The 17,556-nt window shown below is 43.1% G+C and overlaps 1 protein-coding gene across 4 annotated transcripts in view; it reads right to left on the bottom strand.

Annotated features, from left to right (window-relative positions):
* Positions 1-17,292, bottom strand: part of FZR1 (fizzy and cell division cycle 20 related 1) — a 155,506-nt gene extending 138,214 nt beyond the window's left edge. Inside the window, exons 1-2 of one of the 4 annotated variants that reach the window (XM_029614050.1) lie at positions 17,162-17,292; positions 1,691-1,843 (exon numbers count right to left, since the gene is read on the bottom strand). In XM_029614050.1, the coding sequence (XP_029469910.1) occupies positions 1,691-1,759 (69 nt within the window). In that variant the 5' untranslated portion in view covers positions 1,760-1,843; positions 17,162-17,292. Of the gene's footprint in view, positions 1-1,690; positions 1,844-16,695; positions 16,846-17,144 lie in introns of those variants that run through there. The other 3 variants (XM_029614051.1, XM_029614049.1, XM_029614052.1) reach the window with 3 other exon arrangements.
* Between the last annotated feature and the right edge of the window lie 264 nt (positions 17,293-17,556).

Below are 17,556 nucleotides of genomic sequence, written 5' to 3'. Positions count from 1 at the left end.
AATGAAGATAAGTTATTTCTCATTGCCTATACTCAGAGAAGTATGGGGTAGAAAAACACAGTTTATATACCCTGTATAAAACCAGAACATAACTGCCAGACAGGGTGGCCTTCGCAAGCAGAATAAGATGGAAAGACTGACATGGCACATTTAATCAATTGTGTGTGTTGCAGAGTACAAACAAGCATGCACAGAGTACAGAGACAGGAAACATAAGGTTCAATGATGGAAATGCCTCCGCATTAGTGTGCAATGTGGTGTAAACAAGGTTACATTCTGAAGAACACGCAGGTCATGGAAGGTGCATGCCAGCTGTTTCAACTAAGAAGCATGAAATGGCTCTACAGAATCAAATCCAAAATCATATAATGCTCTCCCGTCATACCTGGTGCTCCAAAGGCTACAGCAGCAATGCCAATAAGCAGAGTCCCTTCAAACTTTGGTCTTGCTTATGTGGGGGCTTCAAGGACTGACTGAATCGAGGAGTTTCCCCAAACTCTCTTTGAATATTTAAAGGGTAAATGCAAGGTATTCGCATAAGATAAACCCTAGAATCGCTTCCCAGAAACAATTGGCACTTTGGAAAATGGCATCAGTTTTGAAAATCAACCCTTAATATTTGTTTTATTTAACATGGTACTTGTACCAAGTTTTGACAATACTGCAGGTAAAGGGAAGCTGGCTTCTGGTACCACTGCAGAAATTCCATGAATTATATGGACCGCAGAAGCCAAGTTCCTACCATCATAGCACCATGTTAAAATAAATATATAGAGAGCCAATTTACAAAACAAACTATTTCCAAAATTATTGCTTAATGTAACAATTACAGGCTATGTACAGTAACATGCTTAAAATCTTCAGTAATCTAGATCCTTTTCAAGTGCTTTATTACTTCTGGAAATCCAAGGATTCAAAAATTGTGTCTACTACAAGTCAGTCTCTTTCCTTGCTCTCAGTTCTCTAATATTCAAAATGCATGCGAAAGGTGGAGAAGGGGGAAGAGCTCACAGACATCTGAAGGCTTCCAGCACAGAACAAAGCATTCTAAAATTTAATTAACACAAAACAATAAAAAGGATTTTAAAACAGCATTTTTTAATTGTCAAATATGTTAAAAGGTTTAGCTATATCTACACAGCATTCAGATATTTTATAGCTGCATAGAACCTTTAGAGATTGAAATGTTTTAATTAAAAACAAAATTCCAAGCATTTTGGTGACCACATATTACCTTCCCTAAAGGTTTGAGATCCTGCTGGACTGAGGGTCACAAACAAGTCACTAATGTTTGAACAGCTCAGAAAAAAATCAGAACAACATTTTTTTACCATTTAAGAAATGGAAACTTATAATAACCATATACACACCAGTGGCCAAGCACTTGAAAAAAAAAAAACACAAACAAAAAAAAAAAACCCCACTTTGTTAGGTACATGGTGTTGTAAGCAACATAAGAGGTTTTGGAGCACTTGCAACTAGCTGTAATGATAACAGCAGCTCCCAAGATGAGCAAGGCATGAAAAAAAAAAAAAAAAAAAAGAAATCCTATCCACTTTAAGATAACACAACAGCAGTCTGAAAAAGGCCCCACTGTGACTAGCCCAGATCAGCTGCGGGCTCCTCCTGTACTAGTGTGAGCATGAAGTATCATGCTAAACTGGGCACAGTAGAGAGCTTTGCAACCTACACATGGCATTGTGTTTTCATTCTGGATGTTGATCTGCCGTAGGAGGCGCCTCTCGTAATCCTGGTCCATGGTGGAAAGTCGTGGCTGGGCGGAGGGGAGCCTGCCCCTCTCAGGTTCTTCCAGGCATGAACCCTGAGGGCCCAAGTCAGTCAGCTACAACAAAAACATACATCACATACAAAAGATAAATCACTGATCATCCAAAACTACACAGAAAAGAACATTTAGAAATAGAGAGACCAGATTGACTCAAGTGGAAAGCAGAGTTGCTTACCTGTAACAGGTTTTCTCCAAGGACAGCAGGATGTTGGTCCTCACATGTGGACGACATCATCCAATGGAGCCCGGCACAGAAAATGTGTCAGTTTCTAGAAACTTTGACTGGCACACTGAGCATGCCCAGCATGCTGCAAACCATGCATGGTCCCTCTTCAGTTCACGAAAAAAATAACACACTAAACACTAATAAATAAATTTACTATTTTATTTATGTACATTATGAAACTATGTAGCTACTTCCTTTTTTCTTTTGGAAATGCAAATATTTTTAAATGAATATTTGCTAACTACTGTAAACCGATTTGATATGCTCACATGAAAATTCGGTATATAAAAATTATTAAATAAACAGTGAGAAACCCAACTCTGCGGGGTGGCGGGTGGGTTTTGTGAGGACTAACATCCTGCTGTCCTAGGAGAACACCTGTTACAGGTAAGCAACTCTGCTTTCTCCCAGGACAACAGGAAGGTAGTCCTCACATATGGGTGATTAAGTAGCTCCAGACCACTCCGAACATGTTCAGCAGACAACCAGCGCGAACAACTAGGACAGGGCCCAAGGAGGGAGAGTTGGGTTTTCATGGCTGGAAGAGATTACGGAGGACAGATTGCTCGAATTGATAGTCCTGCTGGCCATCCTTGTCCAGGCAATAATGTGAGGAGGGAACGCCAGGTCACCACTCTGCAAATCTCAAGAATTGGGACCGCACGCAAATTAGCCACCGAGACTGACATGGCTCGTACCAAGTGAGCCTTGACGTGCCAGTCAAGCTGTAGGCCTGCCTGTGCATAGCAGAAGGCAATGCAGTCCGCAAGCCAATGGGATAAAATCTGCTTGGAGACAGCAACCCCTAGCCTGATCTTGTCGAAGGAGACAGAGTTGAGTGGAGAGGCGGTGAAGTGCCGTCCGCTCTAAGTAAAAAGGCCAGCGCTCTCTTGAAATCTAGAGTGTGGAGAGCCCATTTACTCCGGTGAGTGTGAGGCCTTGGGGAAAAGTAAAGACTGGTTGAGATGGAACTCTAAAAACACCCTGGGAAGGAACTTCTGGTGCGTCTGTCGTGACAGAATTTTGTGTAAGGTGAGTACGACACTAGGGCTTGCAATTCACTGACCGTGCAAGCTGATATCACTGCGACAAAAAAGATGACCTTCCAGGAGAGGTACTTCAGGTCGCAAGATCGTAATGGTTCAAACAGAGATTTCATGAGTTGCGACAGGACGACACTGAGTTCCCAGGAAACCGCTGGAGGGCAAGTGGGGGGCTTTAGTTATAATAAGCCCCTCATAAACCACCCCTATGGCACTGAGGAGAACAAGAAAAAGGATCCAGACTGTGTCCCTCCCACCAAGTGGAAAACCTCTTCCACTTCATATTGTAAGACTTCATGGTAGGTGGTTTTCTGGACTCCAGAATAACTCGTGATACCCCTTCCGAAAGGTCAAGGGCCTGCACCCTCACCCAGTCAACAACCAAGTCGTTAAGGACCAGGACTTGAGGGTTGGGGTGACTGAGCCTGCCCCTGTCTTGGGTGATTAGGTCAGAGGCTGTCCCCAACTGAATCGGGGTGGGGGGGGGGGGGGCACAAGGCCAGATCTTGTAGGGTTGAAAACCAGACTTGATGGGGCCAAAAGGGGGCGATCAGAATCATGAAGGCCTGATCCTGCTAAAGCTTCTGAAGTATTTTTGAGAAGAGAGGAAGGGGAGGGTAAGTGTACAGCAGCCCAGTGCATCGAGAATGCATCTGCCAGCAATCTGCTGCTCCTCCGGCCTAGGGTGCAGAAGCAGTCCACCTTCCTGTTTTCCAGGGAAGCAAAGAGGTCTATGTCTAGAGTCCCTCATAAGCAAAAGATCCCATTTGCCACCTCTTGACTGACGGACCACTCGTTAGGTCGAAAGGCACGGCTCAAGGAGTCCGCCAGGGTATTATCTACCCCTGGGAGATACACCACCCTGAGGAGGATGCCGTTGTCGATGGACCACAACCAAATGTGGACTGCCTCCTGACAGAGGGTGAAAGATCCCGTTCCCCCTTGTTTGTTCAGATACCACATAACTACCTGATTCAAGAACTACCTTGTTCAGGAGCTGCTCTCGGAATGCTTGGTGTGCCTAGCAAATTGCTCGCAGCTCCAGGAAGTTGATTTGAGACTGTGATTCTTGTGCAGACCAGAGACCCTGGATGTGGAAACCCACCAGATATGCTCCCCACCCCGTCTGAGACACGTCTGTGGTGAGGGTAGCCTGGGCCTGCGGGCTCCAGAAGAGGATTCCCTTTTCTAGATTGGAGGATGTCGCACACCACTGAAGGAACTAACGTAGCAGTGTGGTAATTAGAACACACACACGCAGGTCTTGAGAAGCCAGACATCATTGAGAACACAGCATCCATTGCGCCCTGCACACGTGCAGTCAAGCAAAGGGGGTGAACATGCACCATTGCTGCCATGTGGCCCAGCAACCGTAGAAACTGCTGTGCCAAGACATGAGAGCAAGTGGAGACCACTCGAGCAAGGGCCGTGAGGCTCTCTGCCCTGTCCTGAGGCAGGAAAGCCTTCGCCTGGGCAGTGTCCAGTCAAGCTCCAATGAAGTTAAGTTGCAAGGATGATTGGAAATGGGATTTTGGATAGTTTATCAGAAATCCCAGGGTTTCCAAAATTTGGATCGAGGTGTGCAGGGCACTCTGTGCCCCCTGTCCTGAAGTGCTTTTGATAAGCCAATCGTCAAGTTACGGGAAGTCATGAATCCCCCATCTCCGAAGATATACACCTACAAACACTAGACACTTGGTAAAGACACGTGGCATGGATGCCAGGCCAAAAAGGGCAGAACGCGATACTGGTAATGACTCCCGTCGACCAGGAATTGAAGGTATTGCCGATCCGCATGAAAGATGGGGATATGGGCGTACGTATCTTTTAGATCTAGGGAGCAGAGCCAGTCTCCCGCTTTGAAAGGGGAATCAAGGTGCCCCGAGAGACCATGTTAAACTTCTCCTTTACCAAGAAACAGTTTAAGGCCCTCAGGTCCAAAATGGCCTGGAGTCCCCCCGTCTTCTTGGGGATTAGAAAATACCTGGAGTAGGGGGAGAGACAAGATGGCCATCGCCCGTGGAACAAGCTCTCTCTCCCGATTCTTTATTTCCTTGTCTTATATTGCCTGAAATAATGCCTCACACAAAAAGGAAGGCTAAGATAAGGGAGAAGAGTCTAAGTTCTCCCTAATCGGAAGATCATCAGCCCCGGATTGACAGTTTCTTCGTGGCCCCGCCGACAATGCTGTTGGGACGAGCAGCCGCTGCAACAGCTGAGGTAGAACAGACCTCAGAGGTGCTGGCTGAAGGAATATCATTGAGTCCAGGTGCACCTACAACGCCTTCACCACCGTTTAACACTCTGTTGGATCGATGATTCAATTCGGCAAGCCCAACCAGAGGGTTGTGACACTGGGGGAAGAGCTGGAGCTGATGAGCCCTGAGGGAGTAGGGGGCGAAGCCCTCAGCTACGACATCTGAGAGTCCTGGCCAGGCCTCAGGATTAACCAGTTTGCTGGACCCTGCTGGAACCGGCGAAGGCGTTTTAACCCATATGGGATCAGGAGAAGGCGCCCGAAGGTATGCTCTGCTTTTAATAAACCCTTGACTAAACCTACGGTGATAACCATGGATTCTTTATCGACTGCTTTGGTATCTTCAGAGTCAACTATTTCGACATTAACAAATATTACGCTGGACATTAAACAACGCATTCAAACTATGAATGAGACTTAATTCTTTGGATAAGAAAGTAGAACAAATAGACACTCTGTTAACAACAGTGGAGAATCTTCAGCATGACTTAGTAAAGTCAAAATCAACCCATACAAAGAAGTTTGAGAATATTGAAAATGTTTTGAAAAGTTTAAATCTTTGTATACTCAATTTCCCATGTGTTAAATTGGTACCTCCTATTGATTTGTTCACATCTTATTAAGATTTTGGGTTTTCCATCTGATAATATACCTGCTAATCTCAAAAATGTATTTGCCTAAAGACCAACAGAATCGAGATCCTTTATCCGATCAACAATTACCTGAGCAATCTGTGAAGGTCTGATATTTTAGAGATGTCTTTAGATACTATGGTAACAAATCGAGCTACATTATTGGTGTCATTTACCTTTATTCCTGAAAAAATGCTGTATTTAAGATTTTTCTTGCAAAAACATTCTGCATTGTTTTTATGGCCAAAAAATGTGGATTTACCCTGACCTAGCAAGGGCCACCCAGTTAAGGAGGAAAAAGCTTCTAGAAATGAGAGCTGAAGCTTTAACATGTGAAGCTAAATTTAAGTTGAGATATCCATATAAAATGTTTAATATATTATTCCAATGTGAAGTATGTTTTCCTTGAACCTATACAGTTACGAGCATTTCTGGACACACATTCCTGAAGAGATACCATATTTATGGAATAGGTGCTAGAATTAACCTCCTCTGAGGTATGGGGGCCAGTGGCGGTGGCAGCGGTAGGACTCCGAGCAACATATCAAGCTGTTCCAATAATGGCGCAAGCACCAGTGAAGTCTGCTCCTGCGGTGGTCCCAGTGGAACCAGAGGCTCGAAGCCCTGCAGGGCCCGGCTGACCGCCAAATCGCTCACACCTCTCCAACTCCTCCTCAAAAGCAGCTGATGACAAAACGGCTTGAGGTGGCAGCAGCATCGGGGCATCCCCCGGGGAGCTGGGGGGCACCAATCCCGGTGTAAGTGGAGGCCGCTTAGAGGCTTCAGAGAGATCAGAGGCAACCGTTTCCTCCACCCGAAACCACTTATTCAGAGGTATCAATGCCTGTCCATGATCTGGCTTAGAGGACGATGACTGATATCCATGTTTCTTCGACCGTTCTCGATGATCACCATGGTCTTTTCCCTGGACAAAGGGAGATGGAGAGGAACCCGAACAGGATGGCAAAGACTGGAGTCGGGTCCCTGGCTCCAGTCTAGGGTATGATTGTGGGGGCGACCCCGACTGGGTCAAAATTGGAACTTCCTTTCCAAGCGGGGTGGAGGGCCCCAAAGCCGACAACGGATCGGGTCTTTTGGAGCCGAAATATTTTTCCATCTTATCGAGATGTGCCCAACGGTCCTTCAGGGTCATCTGGGCACAGAGGTCACAACTGCAGACATTGTGGGACGCCCCCAGGCAGAGGACACAGCAGCTCCAACACTGCTCTCTGCATCAATGGCGGGGGTGGAAGGAAATTAGAATCAAAAGGTTACCAATAAGAGCCCTGAACTCAGCGGTCGGAGTAACAGATAAGTATGAGAAAATAAGTATGAAAGCTTGCTGGGCAGACTGGATGGGCCTATTGGTCTTCTTCTGCCGTCATTCTATGTTTCATGGGGGTTTGTGATGGACATAGTCTGGGGGCACCGGCGAAAACCAGTCAATGCCATCAGAAAAAGTATGCAGCATGCAGTCGATGGTCGACAGACACAGAGAGATGAAATCATCGGCAATCAACCATGAATGATTGAAGGACTTACCAGGTCGCGGAACCAACAAAAAATGAGGGAGGGAGCCTATGAAAAAACAGTGAAAAGAAGTGTGAGCTCATGACCTCGAGGCAGCAGCTTTGCAGACAGGAAAAGACTGAAGAGGGACCCCACGTGGACGCATAGTTAGCGGCATGCTGGGCATGCTCAGTGGGCAAGTCAAAAGTTTCTAGATACTTTGACAAAAGTTTTCCGTGCCGGGCTCCATCAGATGTCGTCACGTGTGAGGACTACCATCCTGCTTATCCTTGGAGAACCAAGTTTACCTCTTATTTCTGGGGTAAGAAAGAGGGAACGGATTTTTTCATTAGGATCTGTAAGGTTCTTTCTAATAACCCAAATTGGACAACATTGGAGACAGGATGCTGGGCTCCATTGGACTACTGATCTGACCTAGGATGGCATTTCTTATGTAAAGTTTTTTTCAGTTCTTGTCCATCAGTCTTGTGATCAGATTAAAATGAATCACAAGGTTTAAATCTAACCCATATTTCCAATGTTCCTTTGAGTCTAGTCTCTTTAGCCCCAAACCACCTTGTCTGTATTTTCAAATCCAAATGTCTACTAATCTAGAAAGAGATACATATACAAAATCACTCAGTGACCAATGTCTAGGCTACAAACAGGCAACTAGTCTTCATCATTATTGAAGTAGTCACATATGTTTTGGCCCTAAGGTGGTGGGAATTCTATGTATCAATGACCATTTTATCTACTACAGCTCTCACTACTTGTACTGGGGCACCATTTACTAGAAGTGAGTGTCAACATGCATCACAGGTTGATACAGACCCCTTAGCTACCAAATCAATGCCAGGGAGACCAATAGCTACCACCGATTTGGTTAGAAAATCAGTAGCCATTTGAATGGCCAAACTTTAGTTTAATGTATAGTATTTTTTACATTCAAAATCTCGGCCATTTCAGATACCAATATGGCTTACAGGAAACAGAAATAACTACCCCTCCATCAAAACTGCATACACATGCATAGGTCAGATAAAAGCTCATCATGTAAAGACAGACTTTGAACTAGGATGTATACAGTTAAGGGGGTGAGAGGGATTTGCAGGCGAAAGCAAATAGGTAAACTTCTGCATTATGTTACGTTTTCCTTTAGTAAGAAAATGATCTGTAAAGAGACTTCTGGATGCCTGTGTTTCCCTATCTATAACTATCAGATCAAATATGCTCAGTTAGCTGGTTACAAATATTTCTTACACAGTTCCTACAACAGAAAAAACACAACTCAGGATGTGTTCTTTGGGAAGCCAACAGACAATAAGCATGGTCATTATCCACTGATGTCAGTCAGCCAGCTGACATGAGGTCACTGAAGAACACATCTAGACTTGTATTTTTACTACTGACAATTCAGGCCGATACAGTAAAAGTCGCGGGAGAGCTCGCAATTCAGTATTCAAATGAGGGCCCGCAGTAAAAAGAGCAGTGTCTGTCAGTGAGTTTGACAGCCGACGTTCAATTTGACCCGCTGACAGCCACGGGTTCGGAAACCGGACACCAGCAAAATTGAGCGTCCTGTTTTCAACCCCCCGAGCTGTTTTTACCTTTTTTTTTTTAATTTTTTACTTTTAGGACCTCTGACTTAATATCGCCATGATATTAAGTCGGAGGGTGTACAGAAAAGCAGTTTTTACTGCTTTTCTGTACACTTTCCCGGTGCTGGCAGAAATTAACTCTTACCTTTGGGTAGGCGCTAATTTCTGAAAGTAAAATGTGTGACTTGGCTGCACATTTTACTTTCTGAATCACGCGGGAATAACTAATAGGGCCATCAACATGCATTTGCGTGTTGCAGGCGCTATTAGTTTCGGGGGGGGGGGGGGGGGGGGGGGTTGGCTGCACGTTTTCGACGCGCTATTACCCCTTACTGAATAAGGGGTAAAGCTAGCACGTCGAAATCGCGCGTCCAAACGCGGGTTAACAGTGCGCTCTGCCGGAGCACACTGTACTATATAGGCCTGAATGGAAATATATTTTAATCAATAAACCAAACCAATATGAGCAAAAAAATTGCAGTCAGCATTCTCAGAGCCTCTCTATACATGACTAAACTTCCTATCAATACCTCAACCACTGTTTTAAATTTAGATTGCTAAAATTCCATAATAATCTAGGGTCATGAACTACAGTTTTTATTCTACGTAATTAAGGGAATTAATTATGCTACAAGGGTTAATTCCACCCAACTATGCAATGACTTACAACTGGATTTCTGAACCAGAAAAAGAATTGGTATCTATATTCTTTGATTAATCCAGTATTAAAAACACAAAAATACACATCTGAACATTTGTGAATTTACAGGGCAGCCTCATTAGTCTGCTAATGCAAATTTCAGCTCAGTCACACTATGTACTACTAAACATTTCTACAGAACTACACAACATTTATTTATTTATTTAACTTCTTTTACTATACCGATACTCAAGACCAGGTCTTATCCTACCGGTTTACAATGGAACAGGGGGAAACCAATTAACATCTAGGTAGAAGGTAAAGTTACATTAAACAGGGAGCGTAGAAAACATGGGAGATGGAAGACAGGACAGATTTTAAACTATAACAACTGGAGAGTAGGGATGTGAATCGTTTTTTGACGATTTAAAATATTGTCCGATATATTTTAAATCGTCAAAAATCGTTAGGGCCACGATACAATACCAATTCCCCCGATTTATCATCAAAAAAATCGTAAATCGGGGGAAGGGGGAGGGCAGGAAAACCGGCACACTAAAACCCCCTAAAACCCACCCCCGACCCTTTAAATTAAATCCCCCACCCTCCCCCCCAAATGCCTTAAATTACCTGGGGGTCCAGCGGCACACTAAAACACCCTAAAACCCACCCCCGGCACACTAAAAACCCCCCCGACCCTTTAAATTAAATCCCCCACCCAAATGCCTTAAATTACCTGGGGGTCCGTAGCGGCGGTCCGTAGCTTAAATTACCCCCGGGTCCGTAGCTAAATCGGGGGAAGGGGGAGAGCAGGAAATCCGGCACACTAAATCGTGGTGTCTTCAGCCGGCGCCATTTTGCAAAATGGCCGCCGCCGGATTTCCTGCTCTCCCCCTTCCCCCGATTTAGCTACGGACCCGGGGGTAATTTAAGCTATGGACCGCCGCTACGGACCCCCAGGTAATTTAAGGCATTTGGGGTGGGGGATTTAATTTAAAGGGTCGGGGGTGGGTTTTAGTGTGCCGGTTCACGATTTTAACGATACTCTAAACACCCAAACGGCGACGATACGATTCCCTCCCCCTCCCAGCCAAAATCGATCGTTAAGACGATCGAGGACACGATTCACATCTCTACTGGAGAGTGATAAATATAATCAACAAAACAATATATTAGTGATACATAAACAGAGATTTGTCCTAGGCGATTGTTAACATGGTGTGTCCAGAGGGAACAAAAAACATACACAAAAAAAAAAAAAACCCGAAACAGTCCCTGCTCAAAAGAGTATACAAGTGAGGCAAAGAATTTGTGACAAGCTCTTTTTTGGGTTCACTCACAATGGGAGGCAGCAGAGAGATCAGCATACAATTTCATTTGTGGGCTTGGATGTCTAGACATAGCTATCAACTGATTGTCTCTCAAGGTGAAGCGGGGTAACAAACTTTTCCCCACTCTGCTCCTAACACATGAAAAATAATTAGCCACATAGCAGCACTTTCTGCATGATACAGTCTGCCAGCAAGAGACCAGTGGTAGTCCTTAGAAGTATCACCCATCGACAATTCACATCAACAACTGATAAAACTCATCTAACATCAAGTGATGAACCAAACTAACAAATTCTGCTTTGTTGTAAGAGACAGTCAAGCCCATGAAAGTTTAAAAAATAACATCCACAACCAAAAAAGGACTTTAAAACCACAGTAAAATCACATATTATAAGGCAATTCAGGTGAGAATCAGGTTGATGTATTTCCCTGCTCAATTTGCCATTGCATGACCTTCAGAATGAGTTTCTGCACATTGCACCATAGCCCGATCCTGAGGTATCACAAAATTAACAAGCAGAAGAAGCTAAAATAGCATTACTGTTATGCAGAGTTTTTTCCCTTCATTTTTAAAAGATCTACCTGTTTTAGAGTGCACAAAGTTGACACCAATGTGAAAAGATACAGTTTTTCTTATAAATGCCCTGTTTTGCGACATTTCCCTGTATTTATTAACCCGACAGCAATGAGATTACCATAAGACCAAACAATTTATGACATATTTAAACAGTGCTATTCAACAGTACGAGATCATATATTAACATGACTTGTTTTCTGGTTGGGATACTTAAGGCAAATGCTTTCAGTGAGGAGCTTGTGCTTAAAAATGCAGCCTAATGTCAGTATGATTAAAGTCATCAAATTCAATAAGGCTCACCAGCTCGATCCGTGCTGTGCTACAGAGCAGCAAAATAAAGTCAGGATCATTAAAGCAAAAAAACCTCAAGTGGGTACTCCAATACAAACCTCCAAAATAACCACAGTAACCATCAACATTAACAGAAACATTTGAAGCCATCTTCCCTAGACACTATACACAAAAGTTTTTAAAAAAATAAAAAGATTTTAAAATCCCAAGATTAGAGAATTTATTAATGTACAACTGGACCCTGACTTTCAGTGTTCTAATCTAATCAATGGCAGATGAAAGAAGGATTTCTAACAAATAGTACTGAAAATAATTCTAGTCCATTCCCATTAGCTAAGCATTCAGATTTATGGCTGGCATTTATCCTGTGATCACTACAGCAATGCATGAATTCACTGTGGCAGTCACTACATATATGTGCATTTTATTACACATGTAAACACTGCCTAGCGTTATAATTACACATTACACATGTGTAATCACACATTACATTACACATTAATGTAAATGTAATGTAAAACACATTAATGTGATTACAAATGTGTAATCACACATTACACATGTAAACACTGCCTAGCGTTCTTAGCAACAGAGGCTATAAGGTTAAGGTCCAGAATAAAGAATCATCACGCTATGACTCACCCGTAGGAGTCCCTCAGGGTTCCTCTTTGTCCCCAACACTCTTTAACATCTACCTTTTACCGCTTTGCCAGCTTCTCACCAACCTCAATCTAAAACATTTCCTGTATGCGGATGATATCCAGATCTTGATCCCCATCAAAGACACCTACTCGAAAACACTTGACCACTGGGAAAACTGCTTCCAAGAAATAAAACACCTCCTCTCCACCCTAAACCTAGTACTAAACTCCTCCAAGACCGAACTCCTACTCATCTCTCCTGAGAACAGCTGCATCACCACTACTCCATTCCACCAACCACTACTCCATTCCACCAACCACTCAAGTGAGAGACCTAGGAGTGATTTTTGACAATCGCATGAACTTGAAAGCTTCCATCAACAGAACTACCAAAGACTGTTTCCACAAACTACAAGTGCTAAAACGGATAAGACCTCTCTTTCATACTCAAGACTTCAGAACAATTCTACAAGCAATCATCTTCTCAAAGATAGATTATTGCAATTCAATCTTTCTAGGTCTCCCTTCCTCTTACACTAAACCGCTTCAGATGGTACAAAATGCAGCAGCACGATTGCTAACCAACACCAGGAGGAGAGACCACATCACTCCAATCCTAAAAAACCTCCACTGGTTGCCAATACACTTCAGAATCATCTACAAGTCCATATCCATTATATACAAAACCATCCACCAACATGCTCCAATTGACCTACAAATCCCCCTCCGATTACATAACTCTTCAAGACCAATTAGAGACGCATACAGAGGATCACTCCAGGTACCTTCCACCAAAACCACATATTACTCTAAGGGATCGGGCCCTCTCCACAGCCGGCCCCCCTTTATGGAACTCCATCCCCCCCGATTTGAGACAAGAACCTTGCCCCCGAACCTTCAGGAAAAGACTCAAGACTTGGCTGTTTAAGCAAGCATTCCCGGACCCTAATTAATCTCTCACTTTGTCAACATATCTCTCTCAATCATACTAGTTTCAGGAATTTGTAATTAACCCCTTACTTAGTCAACATTAGTTTTCTCAGCCAGTCTAGTTGCTGAAATCTGTAATTATCTTACCGACGTTATCCTTTCCTGCTATTTCTCTCTTCGCCCAGTTCAATCACCCTTGTTATTTGTAACTGCTTTTCTCCACACCTTAGATACAGTTAGAAGTTATTTACATTGTACACTTGTATATAATTATCCTTCTCTATCTCTTTTATTTCTTATAATCCCAGTTCATGAACCCTTGTTAATTGTAACTGCTTATCTTCTCCACGTTTATTTATGTTTTCGGTTATATTTTTGCACCCCTGTTTTCTGTAAACCGACATGATGAGAACGAGTTCTTGAATGCCGGTATAAAAAAACCTTAAATAAATAAAAATAAAAATTTGCACCCCTGTTATACTGTAAACCAGCATGATGTGATTGTATCATGAATGCCAGTATATAAAAAACCTAAATAAATAATGAAATAGAAAAATTCAGGCAATAATGTATTTGGAATATAGTTCATATCGCCCTCACTGGCACACAGTATATATGTATGGAGAACATGCTCATTAGCCATGAATTAAGTGCATTCCTAGTGTCTCCTATTCCCACATTCAAATGCAGAGCATTCCATTTTTCAGTCTGACTGTAATATTATAGTTTTGACTCATCTGTGTGCATTATGAATAGCAAAATATTTTTAGTAAATATAAGTAATTCGACAATTTCTCAACTAAAACTTGGGGCAAATATTTAAAATTTGACTTTAAGGTAGAACTGAGAACAGGTCCAGCAAAACATTTTTAAGGAACCATTCTTTTGGATCCACACTAATACTTACTGGTCTATGTGAAAATTTGATTAAATCAAATCTGCAGGTATAACTGGATCTCTCCAAAAAATACCCTTTGTGGAACATGTGGTACTTCTGGGCATGTCCTGAAAAATTTGGTTTGGATAGGATTCCAAACATAAAAGTTACTGGAAGAGGAGAGACACATACACAAACCTCATATAAGTCTTCTTCCCTTAGAAAAGGAGGTTACAAGGAGAAAAACTTAAGCCCAAATGTAGCAGTACCGGCCACCATGAGCCTCAAGAAAACATGCCCTGTAATTTCATGAGATCAAAACATCATATTTTATTTCAGTTTAACTAAAAAAAAAAAAAAAGAGTTAGAAAATCCAACAGAACCCAAATTCAAACGTTAATATCTGGAGCACTCTCAACATCTCCCATTTTTTTTTTTTTTAACAGGGGCCAAAGTAATGCAAATATTGACCGTTGTTATCCTTTGATGTTAAGATTTGCAGTTTCAAAGATCACTTTTGCAACAAACTACTACTCTAGAGAACAAAATGTAAACACTGGTTTTATTGTATTAAAAACCACAATTAGTCTCTTGCAGAATAATATATTTAATCCCACTATAGGTTTTTAACATAGAAACCCAAGAATGAGGACTTTTGTCTTCAATTTGCTATCAACTCTGCATCCAAGTACTCCATGCAATAGTGTTAGGAATCCCAAAAGATCTAATGAAGCACTATATGTCAACTCCTGATAGGCCCTTACTATTAAGGCAAGTGTCAACCTGAGGGCCCAAAACAACTCCATTGGAAAGAGGTAGGTTGATTTCCAGTTCTATAAGACTTACAGGCCGATACAGTACAATGCACTCCGCCGGAGCGCACTGTTAACCCGCGTTTGGACGCGCTAGCTTTACCCCTTATTCAGTAAGGGGTAATAGCACGTTGAAAACGCACAGCCAACACCCCGATATTAATAGCGCCCGCAACATGAAAATGCATGTTGATGGCTCTATTAGTTATTCCCGAGCTATTCCCTAAGTAAAATGTGCAGCCAAGCCGCACATTTTACTTTCAGAAATTAGCACCTGCCCAAAGATGGGTGTTAATTTCTCTTGGCACAGGGAAAGTGTACAGAAAAGCAGTAAAAACTGCTTTTCTGTACACCCTCCGACTTAATATCATGACAATATTAAGTCGGAGGTCCCAAAAGTTAAACATAATCAAAAATAAAAAAATAAAAAAAAATTTAAAAAACAGCCCGCGGGTTGAAAACCGGACACTCAATTTTGCCAGCGTCCGGTTTCCGAACCCATGGCTGTCAGCGGGTTTGAGAACCGACACCGGCAAAATTGAGCGTCGGCTGTCAAACTCGCTGACAGCCACCACTCTTGTCCAAAAAGAGGCACTAGGGACGCGCTAGTGTCCCTAGCACCTCATTTTACCGCTGGCCCTAATTTGAATAATTTTTTTTTCTGAATCATGCGCACAGCAGAGTGGCCTGCGCTCGCCCGCTCTCCCGTGATTTTTACTGTATCAGCCTGTGTGTTGTTATGAGAAAACAGCAAGGTATGTAATTTATATGCAAGACAGTGTAACTTTACATGAGAATGTGGCAACACAATGTTACATTAAAAATAAGATCAAAATTATTAGTAATAAAAATTGGTTTAACTGTTTTCACATTCTACATTTTAAAAAAGAAAATAATTTGTCAACCAAGGATAAACAAGTCAGATTGCTTTGTCTTTAATATGCAAGTCTGAATTCATATGTGCTGATCTTGTCTCATCTTGGAAGCTAAACAGGGTTGGGCCTGGTTAGTACTCAATTACAGTACACAGAATTATGAATTCTCTCATCTTTCGTTTGAACATAACATTTCCAAAACAGACTTATCACAGAACTAATATCAGAAATAACTGTTTAGTAATAGTGTCCAATCTGCAAAATATTTAGCTATCAGCTTTAAAATTATTGGAGCCTCTTTACTTCTACACCAAAACTTCCATCTCCTTCCCTCTCCCCCAAAAAAGAAAGAGGGACTAACATTTGACAAGAAAATGAAGCCAAAAGGAAAGAGTACTGTGTAGTGCACCGAAATTTCTATTAAAACAGCTGAAACAAGGTCTAACTCTCTTAGCATCTGATTCAGGGTGTCAGTATCAGAATTTAGTTATAACCAAAGAGAAAAACAATCAGAAAGCACTGTTTTCTTCTCATGCAATCCCATCTCTTCCATTTGAAATATCACTAAACCATGCCTTATCGCAAATAATACTTAAGATGCAGAAAACTGAACGAAAGAAGGGGCAGCCATCAAGCTTTGAACTGGAGTGAAAAAATGGAATACCCTCTGAAGACTCATTACAACGCAGCCAGACCAATTAATGAGTAAGGTTTCATTTCACTACGTGAGGAAGAAAGAATCCACCTTCACCCAAAGGCCAGACAAAACTACAAGGGAGCAGGAGGGGGAGGAAAGGGGCAACGTCATGGGGGGGGGGGGGGCTGTAACCCACTAGAGGCAACCGGGAAGAAATGGGGTATTAAGACGACAGAGAGGGCAGTGATGAACAGAGACCGGGCCCGCAGAAGGGACGGAGAGCAAAAGAAAAGCAACGAGTAACACTGGAAAAATGACAGCTCCACCTTCGCCGAGCGCAGCCCTCCCCCCCCATGGCCGGCCCCCTCCCCCTGGCTCTCATGCCTGCATTCCTCCATTACAACAATAACCGGCAGCTGGCACCCAATTGTAAAAACCACGGGGTGGAAGAAAGTCCAGATGGGGCCTCGACTTACCCTCGATCTTCACTCACCTGTCAGGCCGCGGCGCTCTCCTCGGCCTCCGTCCCTCACACCGGCCTCGGCCGTCGCTCAGTCTCCGCCGAACTCTCAATATGGCGGCAGCTCCCTCCCCCTCCCACTCCGGCCACATCCCCTCCTCCCCTCTCTCGAGGTCGCGAGGCATCTCGGGATGCGCTGACGTCATGCAATTCGAATGAATACAGGAGGCGCCCGTGCACGCGTCGCCATGGCAACCGCTTGCCTTAGGCCTAGACGTCTCTGGCCTAGGAGGCCAATGAAAATAACGTGGGAGAACAAATAAATGATAACTTTCAGTGCAATGTAAAGGGAGTTGAACGTTCTGAGGTGGAAGGAAGGTTTCCTAGAGTTTAATCTCAATACCTTTAACCAGGGCTATTGCTTCATC

The sequence above is a fragment of the Rhinatrema bivittatum genome, chromosome 8, assembly GCF_901001135.1.
Source record: "Rhinatrema bivittatum chromosome 8, aRhiBiv1.1, whole genome shotgun sequence".
In the NCBI taxonomy this organism is placed as follows: domain Eukaryota; kingdom Metazoa; phylum Chordata; class Amphibia; order Gymnophiona; family Rhinatrematidae; genus Rhinatrema; species Rhinatrema bivittatum.
The sequence above is the reverse complement of the archived record's forward strand: the minus strand, read 5'-3'. Positions and strand labels throughout refer to the sequence as shown.